General features: G+C 34.8%; 3 protein-coding genes across 3 annotated transcripts; 2 read left to right on the forward strand and 1 right to left on the reverse strand.

The window, feature by feature from the left end:
- Positions 1-5,780: 5,780 nt before the first annotated feature.
- On the forward strand, positions 5,781-6,806 carry LOC136218890 (stem-specific protein TSJT1-like). Its single transcript, XM_066006057.1, has 2 exons — positions 5,781-6,390; positions 6,480-6,806. The coding sequence occupies exons 1-2, from the start codon at positions 5,841-5,843 to the stop codon at positions 6,674-6,676; spliced, it is 747 nt and encodes a 248-aa protein (XP_065862129.1). The 5' UTR covers positions 5,781-5,840; the 3' UTR covers positions 6,677-6,806.
- A 9,078-nt stretch (positions 6,807-15,884) lies between these two features.
- LOC136218892 (lanC-like protein GCR2) lies at positions 15,885-18,638 on the forward strand. Its single transcript, XM_066006059.1, has 6 exons — positions 15,885-16,141; positions 16,276-16,454; positions 17,008-17,119; positions 17,217-17,333; positions 17,426-17,740; positions 18,186-18,638. Exons 1-6 carry the CDS (start codon positions 15,989-15,991, stop codon positions 18,522-18,524), a joined length of 1,215 nt encoding a protein of 404 aa, XP_065862131.1. The 5' UTR covers positions 15,885-15,988; the 3' UTR covers positions 18,525-18,638.
- Positions 18,639-18,779: 141 nt separating this feature from the next.
- LOC136218891 (protochlorophyllide reductase, chloroplastic) lies at positions 18,780-20,559 on the reverse strand. The gene is made up of 4 exons (XM_066006058.1): positions 20,372-20,559; positions 19,678-20,209; positions 19,237-19,595; positions 18,780-19,150 (listed from the first exon to the last, which is right to left on the reverse strand). Exons 1-4 carry the CDS (start codon positions 20,516-20,518, stop codon positions 18,995-18,997), a joined length of 1,194 nt encoding a protein of 397 aa, XP_065862130.1. The 5' UTR covers positions 20,519-20,559; the 3' UTR covers positions 18,780-18,994.
- Between the last annotated feature and the right edge of the window lie 1,868 nt (positions 20,560-22,427).

The raw sequence follows: 22,427 nt of genomic DNA on the forward strand, positions 1-22,427 counted from the left end.
TTTGATTGTCGTCATCCAATTTTTTTGGAGACAATAAGGTTTGATGGCATCGCCGTTTAGCAGCTCCGTCAGATTAGGATATAATTGCAGGTTTATGAAAAATTCAGGGATAGTTTTGTGGGTTTATTTGATTTAAGGGTAAATCTGTGACACAGGGACAAATATGTGTATTAACCCTAGATTGGATGATTCGTCTGTTCCAATACAGCAACCATTTCGAGTCTGATCCTCTGTCAAAGTACAATCCCTTTCAAATTTTGTGGTCGGAATTTTAGTTGATCAAAACACAAATTAAAAATTCTTAATTTTTTGGATTCGTAAGTTTGTTTTGCAATTTAGTCACATAGTTGGGATTTTAATTATTGTTTTGAGCCATATTTAACTGATCCTAATCTTGGTTAGATTAAAGCTTTAAAAAGAAATTCAAATAAGAAGAAGATAAATAAGATGAAAAGAAAGAAAAGAAAAAGCTGCAGCCATATAGAAATTAAAGTAGGGAGGGATATTATGGCATTTGGCAACTCAAAGTCAATATGATAAATCATGATTATGTGGGGTATATATGCCAATGCCTGCCTCAATTTCTTTAAAAAAAAGAGTAAAGTTTTATGATAGCTACGAGACAATTGAATGCCTGAACGTTGAAATTGCAGTATTTGTATTTCTATATCCACCCACAGGATTAGCTGTCCTTATCCCTCCTTGCCACTGTTTAAGTTTACCACATCTGTATTCCAGATAACTCCATACCACCATTTAATTCCAATCAATCACCTCAATTATATCCATTCTTTTTATTTTAAGCAATTCATTAAACAAGCAGAATATACGTCAACATCGTGTTGAAAAAACACAACCAGTTCCTCGATCAAAAGGAGGAAAAAAAAATACGTTAAAGTGTTAAAGCATCGAAACAAGTATCTAAATACAACAAACAAAATTTCAATAACAAATTAAAAAAAAAAAAAAACAAGAACACTAAATATGGAATGTAAAAAGATAAAACTATTAATTTTCTAAGAATCAAGATAGAAAAGAACAAGTGTTTATATACAATTGCAACTAAACCTAACAACTTGACTTTCATACAGTGATCATAATACCCTCATTCATTTCCGCATATTACTAACTGAATATAACCGTATATAATTTAATAGTCCTCCCTCAAGTTGAAATGATTGACAATTTCAACTTGATCTCTTAGAACTTCATATTCAGTTTGTTTCTACTACAAATTCATAAGTGTAAGACTGCATTCTATGTAATCTGATATCATTTGAGCACCTGCTAAAAGCTTTGTTAACAAATATGCTAGCTGTTGTGATGTACTGAAATAAAGTGTACTTAAAAACCTGATTCCATGTGTTGCCTGACTATGTGACAGTCAATCTCTACATGTTTCATCTGTTCATGGAACACAAGGTTGGCTGTTATATGTATTACATCTTGGTTATCACAGAATAAAGGAATATGCAGTTGTTGTTGATATTGAAATTCAATCAGCAAATATGATAACCACTTGAGCTCATATGATGCAGTGGACATGGTTTTATATTCTGCTTCTGTAGAACTTTTGCTCATTGTGCCCTGCTTTTTGGACTTTTATAAAATTAAATTCTGACCAATAAGTACACAATATTCCAACTGAAATTAAATTTAATTCAGTCATAAACTTTCATGTCACTTTGCATCTTTCTCAGTCAGAGTTACAATAAGCCTCCATGTGTATCAAATCTCCATCACTTCTGTAAAACAACCTTATATAAATTAAACCTTTTAAATACCAAACCACATGCATTGTTGCTTCCATTTGCAAGGTTGTTGGATTCATATATGGAGATAATTGTTGTATAGCATATGTTATATCTGGTCTAATGAAATCCAGATATAGTAATCTACCAACAAGACTTCTAAATCTTTCTATCTCATGATATAGAGGAGAATCATCTTCTAACTTAATTCCACTATGAAAAGGACTGGTCACACTGTTAGCTTTGTTCATTCATGTATCTTCAATCAAGTCTTTTATGTACTTAGACTGTGAAATCATGAGCCGATTGTCTGGTCTAGCTAGCTCAATTCCAAGGAATTTTTTTGCTTCTCCCATATCCTTGATAGTAAAGGATTCATACAGTGCCTTTTTAGTTTCATCTTTTAGCTTCATTGAAGTGTTAGTGATTAAAACATCATCAACATATACTATTAAAGCTATAAAATGATTATCTGTTGTTCGTTTTGTGAACAAAAAATAGTCATGGATAGATTTCACATACCCCAATTTTAAAAGCTTGTATGTGAAGGCCTTATTCCACTGTCTCCCAACTTGCTTAAGGCCATACAAAGATTTCTCCAATTTGCACACTATACCCTGACTGTCATATCCTTATGGCGCTTCCATATAAAGTTCTTCCTCAATAAGACCATGCAAGTATGCATTGTTTATATCAATTTGGCCAATTGTTTGAAGTAGCCACTGCAAGAAATACTCTGACAGTTATGACTTTTGTCACTGGAGAATAATTGTAATGATAATCTATCCCAAACCTCTAGTTATAACCCCTAGCCACAAGTCTGGCTTTATACTGCAGTTCCATCTGCATCATATTTCACTTTGAAAATCCATCTTGATGTAATGGTCATCTTCCCTTTTAAAAGTGGAACTAACTTCCATGTTTTGTTCTTTTCTAATGTTGATATCTCTTCATCCATTGCATGTTCCCATTTAGGATCCCTTTTGCTTAAACATAGTTTTTAGGCTCATGTTCCTTATGTAATTTAGCTAAATAAGCTTACTGTGTTGTGCTCATTAATAAGGAACTTTGCCCTTCATGTGATACATGATTAACCACAAAATCCTTCATCCATATAGGCTAGAGTGTTGCCTAGTAGATCTTCTGCCTTGTGTATCATTTGATGCATTAATTCTTGCTGCTTTAGAATTGTGCACATCATGTTCCTCCATATGATCTGTCACATCTGCTGCCTCTGAAAGTTGATTATTATCAGAAGATTCTGGTAATATATTTAGTGTTGCATGATAATCTTGAACCTTATCATCATCTAGAACAACATCTGGTTCAGCTCTTATTAAAGGTGATTGAATTATCTGCATGGATGTGGAAGCAAAATGGAAATGTTAGTTGCATAGGGAAAACATGTTTCATCAAACTTCACATCCCTGGATGTACACAGTTTGTTTGTGATTGGATTGTACATCTACAATCCTTTCTATCCAGTAGAATACCCTAGATATATACAAGGTATTAATCTATCATCAAATTTTCCCTTGTTTGGATTTACATTGAGCACATATCCTTTGTAGCTAAAAATCTTAGGATCAGTATAATTTGGCTCTTTGTCATACAAAACATACAATGGTGATTTCCAATTCAAAACCTTGGTAAGGGATATGTTGAGCAGTGTTGTGGCATGTAACATAGCCTCTCCCCGGAACTTGGTTGGTAAAACACTCTCTTTCAATAATGCCCTTGCTACATATGTCAAACTTCTATGTCTCCTCTCTACCACACTTGTTTTGCTGAGGTGTGTATATACAAGATTTTTATATGTAGAATTCCATTTTTATGTAGTATTGGTAGAAGTTGCTTGACTTATAATTTCAATAACATGATCTGTTCTTATGCATTTGACTATTTTTTGAAATTGTGTTCTGATCATAATAAAGAAACTGTCAATTAACACACTCACTTGATCCTTGTGTTTGAAGAAAATTGTCCACATTGCCCTACTGTGATCATCGACAATTGTCAATATGTATCTATTTATAAGGCCCCCAGCAGTGAAGATGTAACAAATCAAATGCATTTGTTGACTTCATTGTGCTATTACAAAATGGCATCCTTGTTTATTTAGCCCTTATACAAACATCACACTGACTAAAACATTGCGGATCCACAAATTGAAATACATGAACAATTTTTCCACAGACATATGCCATAATCTCCTAGAGCATCTTCAAGAGACTCTTAGTGCAGTCTCTAAAAATAATATAAATAATTGACTCTTAGTAATTTAAGAGTGACTAAGGCATATCATCTCCAACAATAATCTTTATATTCACTCATTATTTATTATTTTATTATTAAAATTATTAATGTTTGTTATATTTACCAATAGTGTAGGAGAGAGAATCCTCAATAATAAATTATTAATAAAAAATGAATTAAGAGGCACTGGTAGGTGGAGAGATGTTCTCTATTAATAAAGAAGATGAAGAGGTTCGTAGTGATTTGAGGAGCCACTAAGAGGTTGTTGGAGCTCATTTTTCATACTCCATCCTTAAATTTTAACTTAAGAGCCAATTTAAGAAGTTGTTGGTAGGGATGGCAACGGGTAGTGTACCCGTGGATACCCGGCACTACCTGACTCTAATGGGACTACCCGTACCCTGTATAAAAGGGTATGGGACGAGTATGGAATCAAAACCATTACCCGTTAGGGTAATGGGACGGGTATGGGAATACCCCCTAGGGTACCCGGTACCCGTTACCCGTCATACAAATTTTTTATATTAATAAATAGGGTAAAGTTCAAATAAAACCCTTGTGGTTTCACTAATTTTCAGATAAAGGACTGTGGTTTACTTTTTGTCAAAACGGGGATTGAGGTTTTCAACTTTAACAAAATAAGGATTTTTTCGATTGATACTTTTAAAAACACATTTGACGACTTTAAAAATGACATATTTTAAAAAATACTAATATTCTAAGCAACTTTAATTCTTCAACTTTTTTATTTTGAGATTGTTTAGATGATGTTTGATAAAGAGAGAAAAAGTTCCAAAAAAGATGATTTTCGAAAATTGAAAATGCAGTTCCATAGAAAATATGACATTGAACAACTTTAATTCTTGAAAATTTTCATTTTCAGATCGTTAAATATGGTTTTAATAGCATTAATCCAAGTTTGAAACCTCAATCCTTGTTTTGACAAAAAAATAAACCGAAATCCTTTATCTGAAAATTAGTGAAACCACAGGGTTTTATTTGAACTTTACCCTAATAAATATCATTGTTTTTTAGATGTAAGACGTGAAATTTAAACCCCAATCATTTATTTTTCAACAATTGAGTGATACCACTAAGCTACTTTATTCTTATTAATTAAGGTTCAATTTGTTTAAATTTATAAAAAAAAAATTAAAATCTAAAACATAATGGTCTAATTTGTGAATCTAAATCTTTAAATAAATTAACTTTCTACCTTTTAAAGTTGTAGGATTTTTTACAAATTTAAAAGTTTAATTAGTTTAATTGACTAATTAAATAATAAAATACATGTAGAGGTGGATTTTTTTGAACAAATTCAGAGAAACCTATATATAATTTGTTGGAATTTTATCTTAACATTGAAATAAAAGAAGTGGTAGAAACAATTGAGTAAAGCTTGTTTTACATTTTTCCAAAGGTTGTTCAGGAAGAAAAAGACACCATAATCAATTATCAGAAGCCCACAGATTTATTAAAATATTTCAGAGGAAAACTTGCAAACTGACTTTAACTTTTTCTGTTTGGATTATTATATAATAGTGTTTTCTGTTCCATCAAAATCCACTTTAATTTATTTATTTATTTTAAAAACCATAAAAAATGAAGTGACTATACAAAACCTGGATAAGAATACCTCGTAGTAAGAGAAACCTTATCCCATTACACTAACATCCACGTTTGCTTATGTCAGACAGACTTTTCAAAATCAGAATATAAATATAAAATAATTATCCAAGCAAAAAAATGCATATAAATACTACAAAAATAATTGAATACACTCCTATTTACTTCACAATTAATCTACAGAAGAAAGAAAGAAAGAAAGAGAAAATGTTAGCAATATTTCACCAAGCTTTTGCTAATCCACCAGAAGAACTAAAGAGTCCAGCATCAGATAAATCAAAGCCGAAGCTACCAAAAGAAACCCTCAATGAATTCCTATCTCACCATCCTGAAAACACCTTCTCCATGAACTTCGGCGAAGCTGCTGTTCTTTCCTACGTTCGTCAGAATCAGAGGTTGTTTTGCGGAGTTGAGGATATATACTGCTTATTCATGGGGAGCTTAAACAATCTATGTGTCCTAAACAGACAATATGGATTAACCAAAGGAAGTAACGAGGCAATGTTTGTTATAGAAGCATACAGAACACTCCGAGATAGAGGTCCATATCCAGCTGATCAAGTTGTTAAAGATCTCGAAGGAAGTTTTGCTTTTGTCATATATGATAGCAAGCCTGGTAATGTTTTTGTTGCTCTTGGTTCTGATGGTGGAGTCAAGCTTTTTTGGGGGATAGCTGCAGATGGATCGGTTGTTATATGTGATGATAAAGATGTTGTTAAAGCAAGTTGTGCCAAATCCTATGCCCCCTTCCCACCAGGTACTTAATTACTTACTCTCTGTTTAGTTTAGTTTAGTTTAATTAATTAATTGAGATTAGTAGTTAATTGAAAAAATGGATGGATGCAGGGTTCATGTTCCATAGTGAAGGGGGGTTGATGAGCTTTGAGCATCCGATGAATAAGATAAGAGCAATGCAAAGGATAGATAGTGAAGGGGTGATTTGTGGAGCTAATTTTAAAGTGGATAAGTATACGAGGATTAATAGTTTACCTCGTAGAGGAAGTGAAGCTAATTGGACTCAGTGGGATTCTCACGATGCCTGATCATTTTTCTACAATCATCTTTAATTTGGTTTTATTATGATGTTCTTCTGGTTCTGTTGTGTTTGTTTTGTTTTGTTTTCTCAGTGTTCATGTAAATTCAAACAAATAACTAAATGGCTTTTCACTCTCATCTTTATCTACTATCTAAACTATTGGGGTTCGAATTTTATCGATCTTTTGTTTTTTTATATCTGAATGGATGGATGATAACGGAGGGTATAAATTGTTGGGATAAAAATGTACTGTAAAATTTAAGATATTTATCCACAGTTTACCAAAAAAAGATATTTATATACAATTTATAGAAATGATACAGGTAATTCAACGCACGATCATTTCAGAGGATTTTACCGTAGAATAAATATAGAAGACTCTTTATTTTGGTTACATTCTCGAATGGGTGATTATTTGGTAAAATCAGGTTATAAGATTGCTGTTCATTCGTTACAATTATCTCAATCCATAGGTTCCTCTTCAATTGTTTATAAATTGTTCTGGAAGTTTCTATGGAATGTAAAAGCACTCGTAAAATTTCTACATACTGTTTGGTGTGCATCGAAAAACATTTTACCAAGTCTTCATAATCTTTCAAAAAAAGGTATTGATTTATGTGCTAGATGTATATTTTGTGGTTGGAATGAGGAGTCTCTAATTCATCTGTTTAAAAATTGTCCAATTACTAAGATGTACTGGAAAGCTGCTAATCTGTCTGTAAAGGTTTATAAAGTATCTGGGACTGATTGTCATGACTGGCTTTCTATGGTTTTTAGTATATTATCACGGTCGGAATTGGCATATTTTTGTGGTTTGATCTGGATGATATGGTATGAGCGGAACCAGGTTTGTCATGGTCGGCTTCGGAAAGGTTCACAACAGGCTGTGGCGTCTGTGTTGTCAGCCCTGAATGGATCTGTTGCTTTTGATCTTGTGTACGATACAGGAGTTGATCAAGTTTTTTCTAGACAAGGTGTGGCTGGATCGATCCATTGGTCTCCACCACTGATTCACCAATATAAACTTAATTGTGATGCAGCTTACTGTTGCAGGTCTAATAAGGGCACATTTGGTTTAGTTGTTCGTGATTCTGCAGGTTATGTAGCACTATCGGGTGGAGGACCTTTGGGTGTGGTTATGTCTGCCTTGCATGCAAAATTATTGGCAATATTATCATCAATTCGTATTGTTCGGTAAGCTGTGTTTAATTCAGTTCAGATTGCATCAGATTCTCTATCGACTATCCGTCTTCTTTGCAAACAAGAAATTATTCACAATTGGATGGGTGTGCTTGTTAATGATATTCTCGAAGAGATAAAGTCATTCTCACATATTGATTTTATTCATGAAAGGCGCCAATCGAATATGGTTGCACATAACCTGGCAGCCTGGGCTATTTCTCTTTCATATGTAGAAATCCTTATTGAGAATTTCCCTTTATGTGTTTTACCTTGTATTCAAAATGATTGTAATTATTTGTGTTAATGCAAGTGTATTTTCTATCAAAAAAAAAAAAAGAAGTACATTTATTTCAAGAGGTTGGACTCTATTTCTATGCATGATTGAAAAGCATATAGTTGAACAGTATAATCTTTGTCTAATTAATAGATCGCTTAATTCGGTATAATAGCGCTTGATATTACACTTTTAAATATAAGTTCATAACACTTAGGCCTTAGTTTTTTTTTTTTTTGGTAAGAAGGGAAGAAAAAAACAAACAAACAAAAACCTAACCCGGGATCAGTCTAGGAAGACTGACCCCAATCCTATCCTCAAGAAGAGAAGGTAACAGAAAAGAAGGAGGAACGGAAAGGGTAGAAACACCTAACATCCCCCCATGCCCAGCAGCTGCCAAGCGATCCGCCACGCGGTTTTGCTCCCTATAAATATGGGAGAAGGTAAGCGAATCGAAGGCAGGACGAAGCCTCAAGATGGCTTTAATGAGATTCTGACTCTTAAGACAAACAGCATGTCTATCCGAAATCTTGTTGATAGCCTCCAAAAGGTCTTAGTTTGATAAAGTACTTAATTACTTAAATTAAAATATTCAGCACTTATTTAATTTAAATGCGTTTGATAACGGTTGTTTCTCCACCATTTAAATTAGTTAATTAAGTTAAAAATCACTTATTTTGGTAAGTCAAAATAGTTAACTTAACATTTTAAGTTAAACATTATCAATTAATATTTTTATAAAATTACTATATCATTCAATACTTTCAACACTTATAATTCAACACTTAAAATTCAGTACTTATTTTTTCAGCACTTAATTTTCAATTTTATCAAACAACACCTTACTTATCTAATCTTAAACTTTTTTTTTAAGAAATAAAGAACTAAAAGTAAGAAATAGGCATTATATTATGGGCTAATTACAAATCTAGAATTGAAGGGGTCCATTGACCTATTTTGTTTTCATCTCACCAAATTAGATACTTTCATTCATTTTAAATAAATATACCACTAGTCTTTTTCAATTTATGATGGCAATCGTTAGTTATTTTTTAAATTATTAAAGTATTCTAAATTTTGGAAAGAAAACACAAAACAAATGAAGCTTTCTATAGAAATGGTATATTTTTAGCTTATACATCTGTTTTTCTCGCTGGTCTGGCTTCTTTTTTTTATCTCCATTTTCCTCGCATTTCGTCACAAAAGCAACAACAGCTGGCGCATTTCATTTTGTGATAACAGTTGTCGCATCTGCGTTGTTACATTTCGTCACAAAAGCAATGACAGCTGTCACATTTCGTCACAAATGCGACAACTCTTGTCGCAGATGCAACAACACTTGTCGCATTTGTGACGAATTCGTCACAAATGCGATATCGCAGCAGTTCAATTGTTAGATTTTTTTTCTTTCTCATTTTTTGAGCTTTCCATCCTAATCATCTTCCGCAAACACTAATCCTTCAAAGGTTGAACGAAACATAATCTCTTATCTCTATAAACCACTGTCTTTTCTCTCTCTAAAAACATAATCTCTTCTCTCTCTATCTCTCTCTCTATAAACCACCGTCTTTTCTCTCTCAAGACTTGGGATGGGATGGCGAAGAAGACGTTGAGTGTCTGAGGAAGAAGGTGAATTGAAATAAGGGTATTCTTGTCCAAAGTGGATGAAAGTGTCTAATTTGGTGAGATGGAAGCAAAGTGGATCAAATATATTAATGGACCCCTTCAAATGGGCTAGATTAGTAATTAGCCCTTATATTATTGAGCAATAAATGATTAATAAAAGTAGGTTTGTCAACCGTTAGATAAAGTGAACCTAGCTAATTCACATGCAATCTTATTCACGGCGCAACTAACGAACATAATCAAAGTTGTAGGCAGTTTATAAGAATCTAATCACAAGCTTGAAATGACACCATAGTTCAAGAGGTAATCAGAATGGGAATAAACCACACGAACCACTTTCTCCACATCCATTTCTACCAGCCCTTCAGATTGGCCCCTTCCATAATCAACATTAATGCAGGTTAAAGCCCCATAGCTTTGGCTAAGCTCAGTTGCAAAATACCTACTTGTCGAAAAGTATAAGCTCCTACAAAACTTTCCCTCATTATGAAGACTACATCCTACATCAATATAACGAGCATAGTATTTGATGATCAATCCCTATGTGATGCCAGAGTTAGGTTGCATAATCACAATCAACGGTAATACCACCCAAGCCCACAACTGCACTATGAAGACTACATCCTACATCAATATTTTTAGTTTTATCGACCCCAACGAAGGAGGTTGCCACTTCACCACATGTCAAACCAAAACAGAGAGACATCGACTTCGTGAACCGAGCAAGAAAATCTTTATAGAGCTTTGCCGCAACAGTAAAAGGAGCATACAACCCATCCCAATGGTGCGTATTACGGTGACACCAAATCTTCTAGAGCACATACAAAGTAGAAGACATCTCAGAGAGATCTTGTGGCTAGGAACCCTTCAAGCCACTCAATAAAATAAAACGAGCCTAGTATCTGATGATCAATCCCTATGTGATGCTAGAGTTGGGTTGCATAATCACAATCAACAAACAGATGCATCGCATGCTCCTTGACGTCGGAGCAGAGCCCACAAGTATTGTTATTTGATAACCTCTTAAAGATTAAAGTCTCCCAAGCCACATGATATGTTGACCGAGAACAGTTTCCGTTTATCAAAATTCCAAGTCAGTTTGTCGTTAACCTCAAAATCGCCTGCATTAGTAGCTAAATTCGATCGCATATCAGCTTCACTAAACAACGAACTGGTTAGAGGAAGGTTCCATTTTCAAAAACCACCCACCCGAAGGTTCGCCACAATCAAGTTCTCAAGGTCTCCTCTACATTGGTACATATTCTGAAGTTCGGAGCATCACTCAGCCAAGGATCAGTCCATACTTTCATCTCTAAGCCATTCCCAATCCGCCATTTAAGCCCACGAACTAGAATGTCCCATGAACTCCACATAATACGCCATATCATACTTGGATTAGAACCCCGAGACGATAGAAAATCCCCACCTAGGAAATATTTAGCTTTGATAATAAGACAAAATAACGTCTCTAGCCTAATGACAAGTGACCAAGCCTGATTAGCCAGCATGGCAAGATTGAAGGATTTGAAATGCTTGAAACCCAAACCTACATGGTCTTTCCTAACGCACAACTTATCCCAAGATGCCATCTATTTTTTACCAACAGGATTCGAACCTCGCCAAAAGGAGTTCATCATACGTTGAAGGTCATCACACAGAGAAACAGAAAGTAAGAACGTGCTCATACAATGGGTGAGAATGGCTTGGGCTACCAATTTCAAGAGAACATATATCCTTCCCCGCTTGGGAAAGAAACTTATCATACCAACCGAACAACCTATACCATGATTTTTCAAACACCAAAAAAGAGATCTCTTATTACGACCTACCAAAGTTGAGAAGCCTGGATAGCAACTCATATCCAAGCTCTAGGAGATCCCCCCAACCCATTTTTAATGTTGGCTTTCACTGTCTTTGACACCTTTTGACTAAAAAAGATGCTCGATTTTTTGTAATTATTAGCTTGACCCAAATCACACTCATACCTAACCAAAATAGCTTTAAGAGCCACATCTTCCTCTTTAGCATCATACAACAATAGACTATCATTTACGAACAATAAGTGAGATAACACTGGTGCACCATGTGACACCTCATCAATACGTTCGACCCTTAGGATCGGTTGTGCTTTTGCAAGAGGCCTTTCACGCAAAGGATATAAAGGTATGGAGACAATGGGTCACCTTATCCAATACTACGTCCCGGAACAATCAGACCCAACTTCACACCATTAACAACCACCATGTACGAAATCAACGTGATGCACATATCACCCAATGAGTCCATCTATCATGAAACCCTAGCTTGTGAAGCATTTCTTGAAGAAAACCCCAACGAACACTGTCATAGGCCGTTCAAATATCAATTTTCACACCCATTAACCCTGATTTACCATTCTTTTTACACCTTTTAGGGTGAATAGTTCGAACATAGAGATCACATTATTGATTATAACCGACTCAGAACAAAAGTAGACTGCTCCTATGAGATAATACCAAGGAAAACTCTCTTCAATCTATTAGCCAAAACCTTGGCTATGATCTTGTAGAGCATATTATAGAGAACTGTAGGATGAAAATTGCCAACCAGAACCGGAGAATCGTCATTTGGGATCAGAACTAAATTTGTAGGAGTAATCTTCTGGAAACGAACCGGAGAATCGTCATTTGATTCAAAGTTATTTTTTACCAAGTATAGTTTAATGGTTCCTAAAAATAAGTATTTGATCTTGTTAGTGGGATTGGTGGATAGCAAATAAGATTTTATTATTTCCTCTAATATATTCTTGTTGCATTATAAGCCTATAAAAAGGTCATTAATCTAATACTTTTAAGGTGTGCAGAACATTGATAGATTCAATAAAATTCTTAGCACCATATTTTGTTATTAATTTCTTTTATATTTTTTCTCAAGAAATCCCAACACTGATAACAAATGCCATAAAATTATAGGACTCTTATATTCTTGTTATGTTAAAGAGACAACCTTCTATTGAGGGGAGGAAGTCCCTTCCTAGTTAGTGACTAAGCAGGAAGAATCCTATTTTGAAAAGGATTGCATAAACCCCTATTAAACATCAAAGGGGTGAAATTTGTAATCTAGACTACGAGAGAGGTCAATATTTCATTGAATACGGCCAAACTTGGAATGGATTCATACTCTATTTATTATATTATCCTGATTAAATCTAAATTGATTTGGGCGTCAGAGTGTTCACTTTATTTCACAAATCCTCTAAATCTAGATTATGACGTTGAGTTTCTAGCTAAATATGCCCAATCTTAGACTTTGGATTTCATATTAAGTATGTTTGGTCTCTATAGGTATACTCTACAAAATTTTATGCTTTGTTGTGATAAGATAACAATGTGAATTATAGATAAAGCTTTTGGGGATTTTGCTAACTCATCTTCATGAATGCTGATCAGATCTAATGTTGGATAGTTAAGGTCTAAGAAGTTATGACATTCCTAAAAGGTGGCATCTTCTTTTAGATTCAATCCACCACCACAAACTTAAACCTTTTAAATATGCTTTCATCCTAACAACTCAAAACTTGATAATTCTCATAACTAAAGATTGAAGGTGAGTAGGTTGATGTGTGGTTTGAAACCATATCGATGTATCTATGCTATCTCTTAATAAATCAAGCATAAACTGTAATCATGATCAAGGGTGTAACAAAGTGTAAAATTAAATGACTTTTATGTTACGGTTTGAAGTTCAGGGGTCATACCATTAAGGCTGTAATCGAGCCGAACCGAGCTGAGCTTTGACCTGCTCAAGCTCAGCTTACTATAAAATTAACGAGCTCGAACCCGAGCCGAGCTTGCTATAAAATTAACGAGCCCGAGCCGAGCTTTGGCTTGTTCAACGAGCTCGAGCCGAGCTTCAAGCTTGTTTCGAGCCCAAATCCTCTTTGAACTTGGTTCATTAAGAAAATTATCTAACCATGAATTGTTTGTGAGTAAATCGTTAATTATATTTATGAAGTTTGCTCGCAACTAACTCTTTAATTGTGTAGATAAACAAGCTCACAAGCAAAGTTTTCTACAAAATTAAAATTTGTTCATAAATGTTCTAATCGAGCCTGCTCGCGAGTTCGAGCCTACTCGCGAGCTTTGGCCTGCTCAAGCTCGGCTTGTTTACGAACCGAGCTAATAAATCGTACTCACGAGCGGCTCGTTTATAAATCGAGCTGAGTCGAGCCGTGTTTTTATCGAGCTGACCACCGAGCCGCTCATGAGCGGCTCGGCTCATTTACTGCCCTACATATAGGGATGTAAAAGGGGCGGGGATTACCCGTCGAGGACGGGTAATCCCAGTCTCGTTTTATTATGCGACAGGGACGGGGACTAATATGTGCCCCGTTAGCGGGGATGGGAAAGGGTATCCCCGCCCCGCGGGATCCCCGAAGCCGTCCCGTATTGTGCCCCACGGGGATTCCCGACGGATTACTCGTTTAATCCCCAATAACATATTATTAATCATAGAAAATAAAAAATACGTATAGAAAAACTTGAACCTATCATTAATCTGAACCAAATGCTTTACCTATATTTCACTCTATACCTATTTGTTCATCATATTCTCTTATTTGCTTTTTTTTCTCTATTCTTTTCATTTATTTCTTTTTTCATATATTCTTTTAAACTTTAAATGGGTAAACGGAGATACCCACGGGGTCAGGGATTCCCCGCGGGGCGGGAACGGAGATGAATTTATCCTTGTTTGTTTCGCGGGGCGGGTATGGGGATTCCCCGTTTAGTCGGAGAATGGGGATGTGAACTCCAATCCCTGCCCCGCCCTGCCCCGTTTACATCCCTATCTACTACATACCATGAAAATAGACAAAGTTCAATGGCCATTAGTAGGGGCATTAACGAGCCAGGGTAGTTCACAAACAGTTCGAGCTGGGCTCGGATCGAGTTCGAGATTGACTCGAGCCTAACCCGAGCTTTCTTAGGTTTGGCTCGAAAGCTCGCGAATAGATTCAATTATCTTTTAATTTAATCTTTAATTTGAAATAAAATAATTAATGACAATAAGAAAAAAATGAAAATGAGTAATTAGTCTTAACTAGTCACAAGTCACAATGTTCATTAAAAACACTAACAGATTCTTTAGACATTTTGCCTAGTCTGAAATATTAGGAATTCAAGATTAAAAATATAAACCCTAAAAACTAATTAGTTTCTCCCTTACTAAGTTCTCTCTCTACTCTCACATCCATCCTAGGAGCATTACAACTATTGTGCCAATGAAAACCATATGTGTTCTGTGAGTTTGTTTTCTCCAATCACATGTAACAGCTACTATTTTTTAAGCTCGTCCATGAAATGTGATTTTTTTTTAATCTTTTAAATTCATGTGTTCTATGTTATAGAAATTATATTTATTGTCTTCCATACTAATTATATGCATATATGATGCGTCTCGTTAAAACTCGTCAAAGCTGAATAAAAGATCGGTTCGGTCAAAATTCAATCAAAGCTAAATCAAGTTCGGTTCGAGAGGACTCGACTCGACTCGAGATATTAACAAATCAACACTTGTATCTATCTAGATCAAGCTCGATCGGTCAAGCGTTTGATGCACACCCTAATTAACAACCTAACTGTGAGTGTAATTTACCTAATATAAAATTCAAAAAGTTGAGGGCTTAAAATTATGGGATAAGGTACCAAAATAGACATAAAGTTTTTGGGAAAGTATCAATTTAGACTCAACGTTTAAAATAGCACCAATATAGGCTTAACGTTTATAATATAATATCAATTTAGGCTTAACATTTACAATATAGCATCAATTTAGGCTTCACGTACAAAATAGCACCAATATAGGTTTAACATCTACAAAATAATACGAATTTAAGCTTAACGTTTTATAAAATATATATAATTTAAGTTAAAAATCATAATTAAATTAATCATATTATATTTTTTATGTTAACTTTATATTTTTTTTTTATTTAATTCTATATTTTTATTTAGACATATTTTTGATACCTTATTTCTAAAATTATTTATTTTATTATATTCAATTGACTGGCCTAGTTATATGATAATTGATGCAATTTAAATTTAGGACCGATTGAGCGAATTTGCAGTTAGTGTTGTAGCTAGCTTAAGAAGACACTTGTACCAAAAAGGAACATTCCACATCTCTATCTCCTCCTACTCAAAACTCAAGAGCTTCATACTTATACTGTACGCCGTGCCGACTACAGGCAGAAAAATGGCCGACCGTCACTTCCCCAATCAACTCCCAGAAACAGTGGATGAATCAGCCAGTCACATAAGTCACGACCCACTCATAAAGCTCATTTCTTTACCCCACAGCACGCTTTCTCACACTCTCACAACTTCAGCTTTGCACCTCAAAGATATCGTACTCCTCTCCTCTCAACCTTACTTTTCTTATTTCAATTTCCGTCGAATCATTTTCTGAATTATGGGGTTTCTGCCAAGTTTTGTTCTGAGGTTTATTGAGATGCCAACCAAGTGTTTGTTTTTTTGCTTAAGGTGGTGAGGGAGACATGGGGATCGAGGAGAACGTCTGTGCAAGATTATACTCTTTATACTGGGGTTTTAGGGACTGCTTATTTGCTCTTTAAGGCTTACCAAGTTACAAACAACCAGAATGATCTTCAACTTTGCTCTCATATTGTCAAAGCTTGTGATTCTGCTTCTACAGATTCTGAGTAACTTCTCTCTCATGTTTCTGCATATTAAGATGCTGAACACAATGCCTGTCCGAGGCTAATTTTGACTAATTCATTGTCAAGTCTATTTGTATTATTTGTTCGATTTGCTTCAATGTAGCTTCACTCCTACTTGTGAGCAGCTATTTTGAAATATGAATGAGGCGATGCCAGCAATTACTTTGGGGAAATGCTCATGTTAGTCTGAATGCTATGCATATTTCATCTTGGTATTTGTTGTGACTTGGTTTTCTAAGTGTGTAATTATACAATTTATATGGTGTTGCTCATATTTGTTGAGACATCAATCTAGTTGCTAATACAATATTCAATCCTGATGTTTAGCATAAAGAAGCACAATTTCTCAAGTATGAAGTTTTTATGTGCAATTTGAAACTTTAGATTTGTTGTGATTCAGCCTTATTATAATTCAGATAGAGATTATGCACTATAATACATTAAACAGATTGATTAGCTCAGGTCCTGAAGTAAGGCTGTTTTAAGTGATAATTTAAGTCCATTAGATTGTTCATGCAACATCTATGAATTTCAGGCGTGTGACGTTTATATGTGGGCGGGCTGGTGTTTATGCTCTTGGTGCTGTCATTGCAAAGCATGCTGGTGACGAGTGGCTATTAGACCACTATTTGACACAGTTTAGAGGGGTATTGATTTTATTGTTTTTCTCTCGTCATTAGGATGTCTTTTGATGTGCATTTTAGTTGTTGGTCATTTCACAGCTTCTTACTTACTCTTGAGCAGATCAAGCTTCCCAGTGATTTGCCATGTGAGTTATTATATGGGAGAGCAGGATTCTTATGGGCCTGTTCATTTCTCAACAATCATATTGGTAAAGAAACCATATCTACCAGCCACAGAGTAAGGGAGTTTTGTGTTCAAGTTCATCTCTGTATAATTGTCTAAGTCAAGAAGATAAATTGTCTGATAAGTTGAGTTTCAAACATCTGCAGAGAGCAGTTGTCGACGAAATAATTAATTCAGGGAGAAACTTTGCACACAGGGGAATATGTCCATTGATGTATGAATGGCATGGAAAAAAGTATTGGGGTGCTGCCCATGGTCTGGCTGGGATCATGTATGTTCTGATGGACATGGAACTAAAACCAGATGAAATAGAGGATGTCAAGCGGACACTGCACTACATGATAAACAACCGTTTTCCAAGTGGTAATTATCCATCAAGCGAAGGAAATGAATCAGATCGTCTTGTTCATTGGTGTCATGGAGCTCCTGGAGTTGCTCTTACCCTAGTCAAAGCAGCTGAGGTAACACACTTAGGTTTTCCATTAACTCTACATTTGGAATACAATGATTGCATGAGGTTGACATGAGAGACTAAGAATTTATAATGTTTACGACTTGGATGAGGTTTATGAATTGGAATTTGAACCCAACTGTGACATAATGCATCCAGTTACCATTCAAGAATATGATCTCATTGTAGCAAATTAACTTTGTTGTTGACGACTTGACGTTACATCTTCAATTGTTGACTTTTGTTGAAATGATATGTTGAGTTGAAGGTGTTAGTTTTTTTTTTTTTTTTTGCTAATGGTATATAAAGCACATAGTTTTTCTTTGCAAAGTAAATACCACATTCCTTTACTTGCAAATGCATTGAATCACTCTTTTTTTTTTTTTTGTACTTATTAAGGGAATGAATGCTATCACCACCTCCTGATAATCTTTCTATATGTTTGAGATTCTCAGGTTTTTGGAGACAAGGAATTTTTGCAAGCTGCAGTAGAAGCAGGGGATGTAGTTTGGAAGCGGGGTCTCCTGAAACGAGTTGGCATATGTCACGGGATCAGCGGAAATGCCTATGTTTTTCTGTCACTATACAGATTAACAGGTGACATGAAGTACTTGCATAGAGCTAAAGCGTTTGCATGCTTTCTACACGATAAAGCTGAAAAACTTATATCAGAGGGGAAGATGCATGGAGGCGACCGTCCCTATTCCCTGTTTGAGGGTATTGGAGGTATGGCATATCTCTTCTTTGACATCATTCAACCATCTCAAGCCAGGTTCCCTGCTTATGAACTCTAATTTTCGTGATGATATTGTAAATATTGAGTAAGTAGCTATGCCATGTCTCTTGTAAATAGTAAGTATCTTTCGATTGTGGTCCTTTCACAAGTAGAAGTTTGTTGAAATTTTTAATGTCTGGATGATGGTTAGTGAGCTAGAAAGATACATGATTTTATCAGATTTATGGGGATCATTTGAAATTTTAGATCTTTCTTCATTGGGATAAATAATGCACAGACCTTTTCTGAACTTAGTTTCAGAACAAACACAAACTGCTAATTAAAAGAGTTAATCATTTGCACTTCGCAACCAGGGTGAGTGATTTTATTGTCAATGTTTCAAACAAAGTCATCTACTCTACAAGGTAAAATTGTTTACAGAAGGAACATCATCCGAATCCGAACTTCAAAGTTTAAAAACAACTCAGCTCTGCATCAACACCATAATCTCCAGTAGCAAAGATCAGTCCACAATAGCAAGCATCTCAGTTAAGCCAAACCAACAAGTTTCTCACTAATCTCCCAAATTTTACGAGCTTTATCTCCATCACTAGCTTCTTGAGACAACTGGTTCTCAAATGAAGCAGAGTCCTTGTTCCAGCTCCAGTATACACCTGATTTAGTCAAGCTTGGGTCGCTAACAACCTACAGCGAAAAATTAACAGATAATGTTACCACGCACTGCACAAAAATGAAAGCAAGTACTGTCGTCTATATGATTTTCATTTTACCTGAGCAAGCCTTTTTCCAGCATCATCTTCAGAGACGAAACCCTTGGTGATGTACTTCTGGAAGGGAGGGAATAAGATCCGGAACAATGGAATGTGCTCCCTAAATAAGCCTGTTGTAGCAATGCAGCCTGGATAAAGGGAGGCGAATGTGATGCCAGTTTCTTCGTGGAATCGTCTATGGAATTCTTGCATAGTCAGCATGTTGCATACTTTGCTGTCCTTGTATGCTTTAGCACCATCAAAATCTCCGCCATCAATCATCGCTGAGCTGTTTAGACCGTTCAAGCCTCCTGCAAGCCCCCTCATATCTCCTAAATTGGCCTTAGGAGGTACATTTCCAGCCAAGGTATTTGTGTTTCCTAAACATTTCATCACAAGAACATTACATTTAGCCATTAAACAAGATAAGAACTTCAACATAGGTAGCAGAGTGTAGCATACCAGTAATCGAACCAACAATTATCATCCTCTTCGATGGGTAGTCAGATTTGTTCAAATCATCGATCAATAATCGCGAAAGTAGGAAATGACCGAGATGGTTAGTTCCAACACTAAGTTCAAAACCTTCAGCAGTGAAAGTAGGTTCCTTAGCAGTTGGCAAGTAAACAGCAGCATTGCAAACAAGGACATCAAGAGGCCTGCCTGATTGCCTGAAATTATCGACAAATTGGCGAACACTGTCAAGGGAAGCAAGATCTAAATGCATAATTGTGTAGTTTTCCTTTGATATTCCAGCAGATTTAGCAGCTCTTTCTGTCTTAAGGAAATCTCTGCAGGCCATAATTACATGCCACTTTCCAGTTTCAGCCAATGCCTTAGCTGCGGCTAAACCCAATCCAGAGGAAGCACCGGTTACTATAACGCTACCCTTTCTTAAGGTTTTCTTGCCATCCGGGGTTGCCCTGATCACTGTTGGACTAGCTGTAGCAGTTGTCTGAGCTCTCACTGCCCCAACTCTTTGGTTAGCTTGTCTCTGCCAGTAAAAATCCAAGTAAGAAATTTCATAAAACTAGTCTAATTTCAACATTAGCTTATGTATCAATTTGCTCCTTTAATTTCACATTACCGATCAAATCAATTCATAAAAAGTAAAGTCAAATTGAAATGCAAGAATTGAGAGAGATATGGAAGTAACCTTGCATCTGAATTCAGAAGAGGTGAAGTCAGGTTTGGCATGGTCTGTGAATGAAGCTCCAAATAAGGTAGAATCCTTGAAGGATAAGCATACATCTTTGGGGACTAGAAAAGCAGAGGAGACCAAAGAAGCAGACTGAAGAGCCATTTTCAGTGGCAAACAAGTTAAATTTCTTCGTACAAGTGATTGAAAAAGATATTAAGTGATAGGAATATATATATAGAACAAATAGATATTTGAATATTGGGGAAAATATGAGAGGATAAGAGAATTAGGAAAATGTACATGTGTCAGCCACGTCATTCGTAAGTAGCCAATGGGAAAGTGTGTGTTAGATTTCTTATATACTGGTAATGGATGATATTACTATTTTAAGGAAAAGATGAATTGATAGGGTAGGAAGGGATATTTTGGTCCGGTTTCCAAAAAGTGCCATTCCTAGTAAGCTAGTATGTATGGGCTCACTGCTGAATCTGATCATTATGATTATGGTAAAATACTGAAAGAGACAGCGAGCGAATGGTGTTTTAGATTTCGGATATATATTGGCTCAAGGATTCACCAATAGTAAAATTACATGTTCATTTTACGTTTTTTAATAAAAATTCATTTTTTTTATAAATTAATAAAAATCATTTTACATTTTGTTCGTTGCTAAAAATATATTATTGATAGGAAAATATTTTTCTAAGTTTTTGGTATAATAATTTAATAAAAAAATTTAGGTCAATCAACCAAAAATATATAGTATAAAAAAAGGCAAAAAGCATCATTAGATCTCTGATCTTTCGTTTTTTGGTTTATTAAACTCTTGATCTTTTATTTGGATACATTAAGTCTCTGATCATTTATTTTTTGGTCTCATTAAGCTCTTTATGACCAAAAAAAGTAATTTTAAATATAAAATTCGGTTAACTAACTGTTATTCATTGCACATGCATTTGAAATTTGTAAATTTTCACTGTTTGAAAACAGTTTTGGATGTGTAATATGGTTGTAGAAAAACTGTTAAAACCTTAATTCAAACTGTAAAAAATATTTTTTTTAATAATTTCAAATACAGATAAAGTTAATAACGTATTTTTAATAGAAGTATATGTTCATAACTTACTAATTTGGTCATAAATGGCTTAATGAGATCAAAAGTAAATGATCAGGGTTTAATGTATTCAAATAAAAAATCAAGGTCTTCAAAAAAAAAAAATCAAGAGCTTAATGAACCAAAAAATGAAAGATTAGAAGCGTAATGATGCTTTTTACCAATAAAAAAATAAAATGTTTATCATTTAAAAAAAAAAAAGTAAAATGCTATTCTAAACTTTCTGGAACCCTATTCCTAAGTTCGGACTTTATCATTCTATACTAAATTATAATTATATTGTTTTTATTCTTTTTTCTCTCCCATGAAGGTTAAAGCTTTTTTTTTTTTTTTTTTTTTTTTTTTTTTTTTTTTTTGTAACTCTTTGTATCTATAATGTAAAAAGGCACAGAATTGTTTGTTCTGAAAATATTAGGTTGCTTGTTCCACTGCTAATATATATAATATGTACAATAAGCATTACCCTTAGATTTATTTTATCTGTCAAATAAATATATTTTATTTTTCAATAATAAATTTTTCTTCATTCAAAATTTTCGGACAACCTAAAACTATTTTCAATTTATTTCTCCATCTTTTCTACTCTTAATCTTAACATAGAGGTATTTTACCATTTGGATTAGAGAAATGTGGTTGGTTGGCCTTTCCAATCCATACGGTTGTGTTGTGCTGCCAGGCCCGTCTTAGACATTTTGGGGGCCTTGTGCAAAACGTAATAATAAACCAAAAATGCGAAGTATTATATATGAATCGACAATAACATTTCGATACAAGATCAAACAAATATATAATTTTAAAAAGTGCTATCTAATAAGTAAAAAAAAAAATTGGGCTGGGTTACTAACTTGGGCAATTGGGCTGGACTACTAACTTATATATAATAAATAAAAAAAAAAGAAATGGGCCCTCTCTAAATTAGGAGGCCCTGTGCTCTAGACCTGCTTGCACATGCCCATC

Source organism: Euphorbia lathyris, chromosome 2 (assembly GCF_963576675.1).
Source record: "Euphorbia lathyris chromosome 2, ddEupLath1.1, whole genome shotgun sequence".
In the NCBI taxonomy this organism is placed as follows: Eukaryota; Viridiplantae; Streptophyta; class Magnoliopsida; order Malpighiales; family Euphorbiaceae; genus Euphorbia; species Euphorbia lathyris.

Bases quoted from the DNA above. Each gene is read 5' to 3' on its own strand.
- LOC136218892 (XM_066006059.1), top strand. From the start codon at position 15,989: ATGGCCGACCGTCACTTCCCCAATCAACTCCCAGAAACAGTGGATGAA. The intron at 16,455-17,007 runs GTAACTTCTCTC...TATGAATTTCAG, and splicing joins TCTGCTTCTACAGATTCTGA to GCGTGTGACGTTTATATGTG. The intron at 17,120-17,216 runs GTATTGATTTTA...ACTCTTGAGCAG, and splicing joins ATTTGACACAGTTTAGAGGG to ATCAAGCTTCCCAGTGATTT.
- LOC136218890 (XM_066006057.1), top strand. From the start codon at position 5,841: ATGTTAGCAATATTTCACCAAGCTTTTGCTAATCCACCAGAAGAACTA. The intron at 6,391-6,479 runs GTACTTAATTAC...GGATGGATGCAG, and splicing joins CTATGCCCCCTTCCCACCAG to GGTTCATGTTCCATAGTGAA.
- LOC136218891 (XM_066006058.1), bottom strand. From the start codon at position 20,518: ATGGCTCTTCAGTCTGCTTCTTTGGTCTCCTCTGCTTTTCTAGTCCCC. The intron at 20,210-20,371 runs GTTACTTCCATA...TTTTACTGGCAG, and splicing joins CTTCTGAATTCAGATGCAAG to AGACAAGCTAACCAAAGAGT. The intron at 19,151-19,236 runs GTAAAATGAAAA...TTTTCGCTGTAG, and splicing joins CTGGAAAAAGGCTTGCTCAG to GTTGTTAGCGACCCAAGCTT.